General features: G+C 38.2%; 1 protein-coding gene across 3 annotated transcripts in view; it reads left to right on the plus strand.

Moving 5' to 3' along the window:
• The window catches only part of doc2g (double C2-like domains, gamma), a 59,653-nt gene that overhangs the window by 42,743 nt on the left and 4,556 nt on the right, over positions 1 to 12,354 (plus strand). For 2 of the 3 annotated variants that reach the window (XM_065248408.2, XM_065248409.2), the window contains exons 9-10: positions 8,588 to 8,669; positions 9,078 to 9,174. In XM_065248408.2, coding sequence (XP_065104480.1) covers positions 8,588 to 8,669; positions 9,078 to 9,174 — 179 coding nt within the window. The remainder of the gene's footprint in view (positions 1 to 8,587; positions 8,670 to 9,077; positions 9,175 to 12,354) is intronic. The other variant, XM_065248410.2, reaches the window with a different exon arrangement.

Here is a 12,354-nt window from a genome sequence, read left to right on the forward strand (position 1 = left end):
CACGTCAAAGACAGTTTTTATAAATATGGACTTTTACCATCAAATCTGTGCGTACGCACGCTTTATAAATGAGGCCCCTGGTATTTAGACCTTGTCTGTCAAGTCTACTAGTTTCACAAAAATGACAGATTTTTTGTTTTGTGAAATTGCAAAGAATAATTCAAAGTAAAGATAAACTGCCTGATGCATTGTTTGCTTTAAGTAGATAGTTGTCTTTGCTTGTTTTACAATGCCTGTTATGAACAAACTTGCTGCAGGACACAGTTTGGTGTTTGTGACTAAGATCGAATAGACCAAAATATCTCAGGCATGTCATCCTCATTCATTTGAATTTGCCCCCAATGCACAGTGATTTTTAGTATTGCAAGACCAACTCATTGTAAAAAATCCATCCATGCTAAATTGCATCTTTCGTTCACAACTGAAGTCATATCATTGACTTTTCCAATCTGATAGCTATTCTTTTAATAACTGAGATGGCATCAGTGATGTCCTTGGGGTTAGATCATGTTAAAAGACATCTTTTAAGTAGTCCCCTGGTCTTTAAAATGGATTTCCCAGTAGCTATTTTTGGATGGACATTTATATCCCTTGCACATGTACTGTCAGTTAACTCTTAAAATAAGGTTGTATTTAGTTAACATGAGTTATTGCATTTGCTAACATTAAAGGATTACTCCACTTTCTTAAAAAAATCCCAATAATTGACTCACTCCCATGTCATCCAAAATGTTGATGGATACCAACAGTTTACAGTTTCAATGCAGTTTAAAATTGCAACGCAGCTTCAAAGGGCTCTAAAGATCCCAAACAAGGCATAAGGGTCTTATCTAGCGATAAGATTGTCATTGTTGACAAGAAAATAAAAATATATGCACTTTCAAACCACAACTTCTCATCTTGCACCAGACATGTGAAGCACCAGCGTGACCTCACATAATTGCATAAGCACATCGAAAGGTTACATATGTGAAATGCACATTTGTGCAATGTTTTAAACAATAAACTGACAAAGACATGAATTAGCATCATTTCACATGCAACAACGTCGGAACGGTCCTCTTTCTCCACACTTGTAAACACTGGGGCGGTAGTTTCGCATATGTCATGCATGACCTTTTGACGTGATGACGTATTACGTGAGGTCGCGCTGGCGCAAGACAAGAAATTGTGGTTTAAAAGTACATATTTTTTATTTTTCTTGGCAAAAAGACAATCGCTTGGCTAGACCCTTATGCCTCATTTGGGATGGTTTAGTGCCCTTTAAATCTGCATTGAAACTGCAGTTTTAAAATGCATTTAAACTGTAAACTGTTGAGGTCCAGTAAAGTCTATTAAATTGAGAAAAATCCTGGAATGTTTTCCTAAAAAAAAATACAAAAATAATTTCTTCTTGAATGAACAAAGAAAGACATCAACATTTTGGATGACATGGGGATGAGTAAATTATCAGGATTTTTTTTTTTTTTGAAAATTGAGTAATCCTTTAAACTAACAATAATTATTAGCATCGATTGAGATATATTTATAATCAAAAGTTGTATCTATTAACATTAGTTAATGCACAATGAACTAACATGAACTATTGTATTGGCATTAACTAACATTAGCAAAGATTAAAACATGTAAAAAAAACTACATAGCTCTTGGTTAGGTCATGTTAGCAAATGCATTTACTAATGTTAACATTTATTAATGTTAACCTTATTGTAAAATGTTACGATTAACTCTTTCAAATGTAATGTCTTTTTTCTTTTAAATTCTGGGGACAAAGACCCCACAAAGGTCGTCTGTTGTGTTGACTTCACACTGGTCCCTTTAAATGTGCATGGACCAATTAATATCCAGCGCTTATTACAGAACGTGTCAATCTAAAATTGATTAGATTACATTAAAAAGCCATTAGAAATGCACATTTCTTGTCAGTGACATAAGGCTTGTCATGCAGAAATAAGACACCATTAATATTCTGGCTGAAAGTCATTAAGTGAAAGTTATCGATTTATTTCAAAGTATATAATCCAGGCGTGTATCAACACATCAACCAATTAATATCTAAAGACTCATTTTCATATAAAGCGCTTTCATGTTGAATCCTCACTTAAACATGTGTCATTCATTACAATAGAGGGTGATTAATCTACTTGTTTTTCTGCTTGAGAATTGAAACATTGAATGGGTAACCTGCCTCTTCTAACCACCCACAGGCCGGTTTAGTTTGATTGAATGCTGGGTTGTTTTAACTCGTTGGGTAAAAATGGACAGACTTAACTGTTGTTTCAAATTAACCTAGAAAATGTCCCGATTTGACCCAACCATGGACTGAAACAACCCAGCATTTTTATAGGGGTCAAACAGGGACAAACTCAACCCCCACTGGGTTGTAATTCAACCTGTGCTGGGTTGTTTTAACCCATTGTTAGGTCAAATCATAGACTGTAAAAAAGATGGACGACACCCGTTCGCTCTCTTTCATTGGTAAAAAGTGAAGCCCCCAGTGTCCCGATACAGCACTGACATCTTGGGTCTTGAGTCTGAGCAGTGGCGATTTCGGGACCAGTCCTGCGCAGTAGTGAGCAGGAAGTAAAGCCAAGAAATCAAGGCCTCGTCCTCGCAGAATGCGCATATCACAGCTGTCAATCATGACGTGACACCATCGTTTTTATAACATTAAATAACTAACTAAAAACAAACTTATTATAAAAACAAGCACTTGAATTTACATCAAGTCCCATTGAATAACATGGGGGAGGCGGGTTTAATGACCTATACATAAATATCAGCTGATGTCACTCACTTGTCTTCCGCCATTTTGAGTACCTGAAGTGGTCGCAAAAGAACTAGAAGCTATGCCTTCAATATGAGCATCAAAATTGCAATTTTTACAACACTAAGAAGGCTCGACACAACATGATACTTTGCTCGAAGTATCACCTGTGACTCTACACGTGAACTCAAGCATTGAGAAAATAGTTTGTGAACACAGAGTTTACTAAAAAGAAGCTTTTGAACAACTGACTTTGGTTGATTTGGCGTCCGCTCGCCGCCTTCTTCCAGTCAAGATGTATCGATCTCCGAATGCGACGTAAGGAGTGAGGCATAGTTCCATATAAATGCACGAATATTCGTTGTTTTGTCGCAAGTGACAAACATAGTGACCTTCTAGTTGAAAAAGGAGCCTCATATGAGATTCATTCATTCGCATTCGGAAATCGATTATTTACGTCTGGCAGAGATGACGAGCGGACACCATAACAGCCAAAGTCAGTTGTACAAAACCTTTATTTTTAGTAAACTCCGTGTACACAAACAATGTTCTCAATGCTCGCGTTCATGTGTAGTGATCCAGGTGAAACTTCAAGCAAAGTTTCATGTTGTGTCGCCCCTTCTTATGTTGTAAAATAGTGGCCGTTCGGTAACAGCGAACAGCGGCTGAAAGAACGCATCAGGGATCGAGTAGGCATCACACCCTTACCAAGATATATTTTTTTAAAGTAGCGTTTCTTTTCATGACAGTCGAGGTGCGACATGTTGTCTTTGGTAGCCATTTACTGTATCCGTAAGAATCATAGACAGTAAAAAATAAGAAATCCGTAAATCGTAGTAAGGTAGCCAATGCTTGTTAGTAGCCTACTGGTACTCTGTATGGTCCTCAAGATGGCGGCATGATGTAAAAGGTCACATGATTGAAATCCATCTATACTAGGACCAGGCGATCGAGATGTTTTGGCTTCACTTTTTTAGGGCTTATGCGGCTCGCTTGGGTCAAATACAAACATTTTATGGGTTGAGGCTAGAAGGGATACAACTACTGCCATTATCTCGCCGAATGAGTGCTGTTTTCATCCTAATCCTACCCCCAAACCTAGGGGTGCAATATAAATCGCCTGTGACTTTTATGCGTATCTCATCTGTAAAGCCGGTTTCGTGATTAGTAAATTAGCATCGCCTGCTTTCAGATGGCGCGACATTAACTACACAGAGCCGTATTTTACTAAGAAGGCAAAATTGCATACATTATCAAAGGCCATTTTTCAACGATTATGAACGCGATTTGCATAGCTTCTCTGTGAAATATGGCTCTGTGTAGTAAATGCCACTTCATCTGAAAGCAGGTGATGACGATTTACTAATAATCGCGAAATCAGCTTTATTGATGAGATACACATGAGAATCGCAGGCGATTTATTGCCCACCCCTACCCAAAGCTAACCATAAACCCAACAATTCTCATAATTTAGGCCATAGCTGTATCTTATCTAGCCAGAACTGCTGTTTTTCATCCTAATCCTACCCCTAAACCCAACATCTCCCAAAATTCAACCATAGCTGTATCCCCTCCAGCCAGAACCCATTTTCTGGGTTAATTTAGCCCAACGGCTGGGTTTGTCCCTTTTTGACCCGACGCTAAGTTGTAAATAACCCGGCATTTATTTGTGTACCTTTAATCAATTGTTGTTATTCATGCAAATATATTTGACTCATTTCTATCACTGTTTCTGCTCTGGGTACAAATGCAATTTCACAGAATCAAAATGCAGATTTCACAACTCGTCATCGATTCTAACATGTTTCTCGCATCATGCTCCCATGTGATTTACACTTTACACATGTTTCGATCTCTCTCTCTCTTTCTCTCTCTGTGTCCTCTGTAACATGTTGTGTAGGTTGATATCTCTCATGAATAATAAATGATGAATCCTAATTGGTAATTCTCTGATGAATCCATGAGCCACAGACCTTATGGATGCATCTGTCCTTCAGGAGCCGAGCCCCTCCATCCGTTCTTACATCCAATTCCTCCTTTCTTTTCCATCCATCCTCAATTAGAGATTATCTATGAAGGTATATTTGGTGCAAAACAACTGCACACCTGTGACAGTGGAATTTGTATTTGTAGAGATTATCCACACATGTGTATCAGTAAATTTGAAGTCACAGATGAAGAGTTGCAAACTTGTAGATTTTTTTTATTTCCCTCAAATACAACACAACAGTTACACATTCACAAATCCTTCAGTGCAGCTGCACAAATCCCATTTTACAAATCACAGATTAAAAAACTCACAAGCTCACGTTTTTTGCTACAATTGCTGCAGTAAATATGGTGCATAACCTACTTGAACACCTGCAACAAAATATGTGAAGTCACACATAAATTTTGTACATTCGCAAATCAGTTTGTGCATCTGTGCGATGAGAGTTGCATGTGTGTACAATTTTTTTTTCACAAATATTTTTTACTTTTTTTTAAATATTTTCTAGCACAAACACAAGTACATAAATACAACTGCTTGAATCTGCTGCTACGAGTTTCAAACACACTTTTTCGTGTGCTCTCTGTTTTACACCAAATATCTCGAGATAAATGGTGCGAAAGTGATTTGTATACCTGTAGGCTATGGCGAGCACTGTTCAGCACTGCCCACCAGGTGGCGCCCGACACTCACTGAAGCAGAGTTTATTAATTACCACCAATGTTTCAGCAAGGTAAATCAAGGTATTATTTTCACCAAATGGAGAACAATACAAATGGGAGTGCTAATTATACACAGATGAAGGTAATTACATACAATACTCCAATGATTCATTAGTAAACAAAATATAAGTTCCTTAAATCTCAAACCATCAATATAAGTAGATAAAAAAATACAAGCAGCAAATACACACATAGGCCTACATATAAATAAGAGACCAAATGATGTAAGTCCCATTCATTTTTAATATCATTATACCTATAAAAACAACCCAAATCAAAATCTACTTTTAAACCATGTGTGGCCAATGTTCGCATTTAATATACCTAAAAGGACTCCTGTCTTAGTAAAAATTGGTCCAACTCACCTCACCTTCTAGATGGAAATACCCTGTCAATTCCTATCTGTTTCTTGTCCTATCACCTTGACAGTCACTGCGGTTTCATATTTCTCATCATTAAACTACTATATGATAGCCAGCTTTTGACTTACCCTAAACCGAAGCGACAATGGTAAGAAAATAGGACAAAACAGTTGATTAACCAATCCGTGAGAATGCCACGGAAAAGAAAGTCTGTGGCAGGGCCACAGAAATATGCGGGGATCCGTGACTATGCCACAGAAATTTGTGAGATCAGGTTGAACAAAATTCAATGCCACTCTTTAATTCTTGAAGAGATCTTTTACTGTATATTGATTAGATTCACTGTATTGTACTTGTCTGCTGCCTTGAACTTGAAAACGTGACACATCATGTGTGCGGCACAACGCTTCATCCACAGGTAGAGTCTAAATGAGCCCATGTTCGGCTTGCTTAAACTGACAAATTCACATTATTTGTGAATTTAGCTGTTTTAGTGAGTATCATAGTAAACTACTGATTATGTCTTAATATGTCTTCCGAATGTAAACATTTTATTACATTCTGTCTTAAAGCCTAATAAACATTACCTGTTGAAGTCATTAAAGTTACTTAAATAACAAAAGAAGAGAAAATCACTCACTGGTCCTGACTGTAACTTTTTTTTTAAATAATCCATATTTACTTTCAAATAAATACCTTTTTTTGCCAACAATCCTTAATGTTGAGCCCTGCTCTTTGAAGTAAGTTGGTTTATTATTGGTTTATTATGCAAGTTCAGCCTTGCATTATGTTTATATCTTACAGTTAGTATAATGCATGTAATGAATTCAGGGCAAGAAGAATATTTATCTAATATGGGGTAATGTGAAGTATTATAATAATTACACATTGTTTTCTTTCATGGGATATGGACCCCCTAAAAAAGCCTTGGACACCCCATTTATAAAATTCTAGTTCTGCCACTGGATTATTGATGTTGTATTTCAGCATATTAATACGTGTGTGCATATTGTGAATGAATTTAATAAACAAATTATTGATAGCCTTTAGTTAATTCACTAAAATTATCCTATATTCAGTTAGCCTATGTTTACTTTACTGACACAGCAGTGTGCCCAGGATGGTAAAATAATTATTTCAATGTATTACTAATAAACAAAACACAAGTCTTGTGCATACTGACATCTATATTTATTTGATTGTTTTTTTTCTGATGTTTTAGAAGTCATATATGTAGAGCAGAGAAATAAGAATTTTTTTCCTGGGGTGCATGCCCTAAAAAAATGCATATGGACCTTGGTATTTATAAAATCCTGTGTACGACCCTGCTCATGACAATAAGAATCCAGTCTCAATAGTGTATTACGAGCTGAAGGTTTTTTAATCGGATCCCTATATAAAAAATTACGAGCTACCCACAAGTCTAAAAAGCTGATTTGATTTGGGTTAGCATCCAAAGTAAATGTTAAGAAATCAGAACAACTGTTTAGATAATAATAAAAAGAATTTAGTTGTTCAGTAACCCGATTCAAAAAGGCAGAAATAATCATCTAAATTAGTATATTAGAAGAAAAAGCATGTATCTTATTTAAATGTAGGCCTATGTGTATATTTGCTGCTTGTATTTTTTAATCTACTTATATTGATGGTTTGAAATGTATGGAATTTATATTTTGTTTACTAATGAATCATTGGAATATTGTATGTAATTACCTTCATCTGTGTATAATTAGCACTCCCATTTATATTGTTATCCACTTAGTGAAAATAATACCTTGATAAAGGCGATTTACCTTGCTGAAACATTGGTGGTAATTAATAAACTCTGCTTCAGTGAGTGTCTGGCGCCACCTGGTGGGCAGTGCTGAACAGTGCTCGCCATAGCCCACAGGTATACAAATCACTTTCGCACCATTTATCTCAAGATATTTGGTGCAAAACAGAGAGCACACAAAAAAGAGTGTTTGAAACTCGTAGCAGCAGATTCAAGCAGTTGTATTTATGTACTTGTGTTTGTGCTAGAAAATATTTAAAAAATTAAAAAATATTTGTAAAAAAAAATTGTACGCACATGCAACTCTCATCGCACAGATGCACAAACTGATTTGCGAATGTACAAAATTTGTGTGTGACTTCACATATTTTGATGCAGGTGTTCAAGTAGGTTATGCACCATATTTACTGCAGCAATTGTAGCAAAAAACGTGAGCTTGTGAGTTTCCTAATCTGTGATTTGTAAAATGGGATTTGTGCAGCTGCACTGAAGGATTTGTGAATGTGTAACTGTTGTGTTGTATTTGAGGGTAAGAAAAAAAATCTACAAGTTTGCAACTCTTCATCTGTGACTTCAAGTTTACTGATACACATGTGTGGATAATCTCTACAAATACAAATTCCACTGTCACAGGTGTGCAGTTGTTTTGCACCAAATATACCTTCATAATTATCATCTCTCGTTCTGTAATAGATTGAACGAAACACCCAGACCTTCTTCCCCCAAATCTCATCCCACATGCTCTCTCTCTCTCTCTTTCTCTCTCTCTCTCTCTCTTTTTTTTCTCATTTGTCATGCTCTAAAAGGAGCACCCCGTCTGTATTTTTGCTATTCTGATTGTGTCATGGATGTGTTGAAAGCTTGAGACAAACCAGGCTAATTATAGGCTTTGATGTTTCAAAAAGTATGAAATTTGTACAGCAGAACAAGCAGTCATTTCTGGTTCTTTCTCTGCCTTTTTCTTTCTATCAGTGTTCTGCAGCCTGACATGGGGAAAAAATCCAAATACAAAACGTCAGTGAAGAAGAAAACTTTAAATCCGGAGTTTAACGAGGTTAGCTTATCTGGTTAAAGTGTGGTCACACTAAACTTCATTCTCCATATTCATTCTATTCACTTACATTTATATGCATGCAATTGTTACGACGTCTGATCTAGTGATGTCTGACCACATGAAAAAATATGAGTTGCAGTGTCCCGTAAGGGTGGAGTAAATGATATATTGTAACATTTTGAATTTATTATACATCGTTTTTCATTTGTCAGAACGTAAGCCATAAATCATGACGTCAAATCTCATTGTCCTTGAGATTCATTGTAGGCTCTGAAATCATTTCACAGCCTTGTTACCATATAAACAATGTTAACGGCCTCGTGTGACTGCGCCTTCTAAGCATTCAGCGAGAATACAAATGCCATTTATTTCCCCTACCAAATGTCACCCGTGCCCTTTTTAACACAGGAATTTACCTATGAGGTCCCACATGATCAGCTTGCCAAGAAAACGCTGGAAATCTCAGTATGGGATTACGACCTGGGCATGAGCAATGATTTTATAGGTAAGTTTCCATTCAGTCTTACTGTATGTATGTTTAAGGAAAACAAATGTTTATTTCTGTTTGAATAACATGAGACTTTTTTAACGATGGGGATGATATGAGTAACTAGTGTTGCTGATTCCGTGAACGTGGATAAGAAGGGAAGTTTAAACACGATAGGCGAGATGAAGAGAGAAGTGTGAAGAAATGAAGAAATAAAGTGTTCGTGAATGAACGAAAGCTTGCGAGAGACATCCAGGCGTGAAGGCAAAGAGAGAACCGAGGATAGCGGGATTGACAAGTTAAATGAAGCTTAAGGTCTATTTAATGTTGTCTTGGATCTCTTCAAGCTCGACTCTCTCGTTCTTTAACTCTCTCTCTATTTTCTCTCTTTATCTTCATTGCCTGTGTAGTGGGGATGTCATGCCAAGGGTTCGTTTGTCACGGCTTGCTTGCGGCCGTGAGCGCATGGTATTGATGCGAGGCGTGTGTTTGTGTAGGAGTGATCGAATCGGGGAAAATCGCAGTACGTGAGGCGCCTAACGAAATGAGACGCAGCTTGTGTCCACAGACCCACCTTCACATCTCTTTCATTATTTACAAGTGCATGTGTTTATCTAAGATAGATACAGACAGACAGACAGACAGACAGACAGAGAGACTTACAGACAGATAGATAGATTGACTGACTGACTGACAGAAAGGTGGATGGACGGCCAGACAGACTGATAGAGAGAGAGAGAGAGAGAGAGAGACAGAAGGAATAGATGGATGGACAGACAGACGTGCAGACTTACTGACAGACAGACAAAGAGAGCGAGAGAAAAAGACAAAAAGAGATTAACAGACTGACTGAAAGACAGACAGACAGAAGAAATGGATGGATGGACAGACAGACAGGCAACTGAATGAGAGATAGACAAAGAGAGAGAGAGAGAGAGAGAGAGAGAAAATGACAGACAGACAAACAGAAGGAATGGATAAACTGGCGGATAGACAGACAGAAGGAATAGATGGATGGACAGACAGACAGGCAGGCAACTGACTGACAGACAGGCAAAGAGAGACAGAAAAAGACATAAAGAGATCAACAGACTGACTGAAAGACAGACAGACAGACAGACAGAAAGAATGGATTAATGAGTGGACAGACAGACAGATTAAATTGATGGATGGACAGACAGACAGACAGACAGACAGAGAGAGAGAGAGAGAGAGAGAGAGAGAGAGAGAGAGAGAGAGAGAGAGAGAGAGAGAGAGAGAGAGAGAGAGAGAAGACAAAAAAGAAACAAACAGACTGACTGACTGAAAGACAGACAGACCGATAGGTAGATAAAGAGAAAGACAAATGGACAGATGGACAGACTGACAGACAGACAGAAGGAATGGATAGATGGACAGACAGGAAACTGACTGACAGATAGACAAAGAAAGAGAGAAAAAGACAGTAAGAGATTGACTGACTGACTGACTGACTGACTAAAAGACAGACAAACAGAAAAATGAAAAGAGACAGCCAAATAGACGGACAGACAGACAGAATGGATAGATGGATTGACAGACAGTCGGGAAACTGACTGATAGATAGATAGAGAGAGAGAGAGAGAGAGAGAGAGAGAGAGAGAGAGAGAGAGAGAGAGAGAGAGAGAGAGACAGAAAGAGATTAACAGACTGACTGACTGACTGAAAGACAGACAGACAGACAGATTAGTAGATAGAGAGACAGATGGATGGATGGACGGACAGACAGACAGAAGGGATGGATGGATGGATGGACGGGAAACTGACTGAAAGATAGACAAAGAAAGAGAGAACAAGACAGAAAGAGATTCACAGACTGACTGGCTGAAAGACGGACAGATAGGTAGATAGAAAAACGGACAGACAGACAGGAGGAATGCATAGATGGACAGACAGATGGGAAACTGACTGACAGATAAACAAAGAGAGAGAAAAAGACAGAAAGAGATAAACTGACTGACTGACTGACAGTTTGAAAGAAAAAACAGAAGGAATGGATAAACGGGCGGACAGACAGACAGAAGGGATGGGTGGGTGGACAGACAGAAAGAGAGATAGAAAAAGACAGAAAGAGATTAACAGACTGACTGAAAGACAAACAGACAGATTAGTAGATAGAGAGAGAGAGACGGATGGATGGACAGACAGATAGAAGGGATGATGGATGGATGGACGGACGGGAAACTGACTGAAAGATAGACAAAGAAAGAGAGAACAAGACAGAAAGAGATTCACAGACTGACTGGCTGAAAGACAGACAGACAGACAGATTAGTAGATAAAAAGACAGACGGGTGGATGGATGGACAGAAAGACAGAAGGGATGGATGGATGGACAGACAGACGAATGGACGGGAAACTGACTGAAAAATAGACAAAGAAAGAGAGAAAAAGGCCGAAAGAGATGAACAGACTGACTGGCTGAAAGACAGACAGATAGGTAGATAGAGAAACGGACAGACAGACAGACAGACAGACAGGAGGAATGCATAGATGGACAGACAGATGGGAAACTGACTGACAGATAAACAAAGAGAGAGAAAAAGACAGAAAGAGATAAACTGACTGACTGACTGACAGTTTGAAAGAAAAAACAGAAGGAATGGATAAACGGGCGGACAGACAGACAGAAGGGATGGGTGGGTGGACAGACAGAAAGAGAGATAGAAAAAGACAGAAAGAGATTAACAGACTGACTGAAAGACAGACAGAGAGATAGGTAGAGAAACGGACAGACAGACAGACAGACAGACAGGAGGAATGCATAGATGGACAGACAGATGGGAAACTGACTGACAGACAAACTAAGAGAGAGGAAAAAGACAGAAAGAGATAAACTGACTGACTGACTGACAGTTTAAAAGACAAACAGAAGGAATGGATAAACGGGCGGACAGACAGACAGAAGGGATGGGTGGGTGGACAGACAGAAAGAGAGATAGAAAAAGACAGAAAGAGATTAACAGACTGACTGAAAGACAGACAGAGAGATAGGTAGATATTAGAGAGACAGGCGGATGGATGGACAGACAGACAGACAGACAGAAGGAATGGATGGATGGATGGATGGATGGATCATATAATCATGAATATTAGTCAAGGTTTGCAAATTTTTCATTCATAGGCATTAATGTTTGTTTTCCATGAGGTCACAGGTGAATTCAATTGACGTGTCACATTC

Source organism: Paramisgurnus dabryanus, chromosome 11 (assembly GCF_030506205.2).
Source record: "Paramisgurnus dabryanus chromosome 11, PD_genome_1.1, whole genome shotgun sequence".
In the NCBI taxonomy this organism is placed as follows: Eukaryota; Metazoa; Chordata; class Actinopteri; order Cypriniformes; family Cobitidae; genus Paramisgurnus; species Paramisgurnus dabryanus.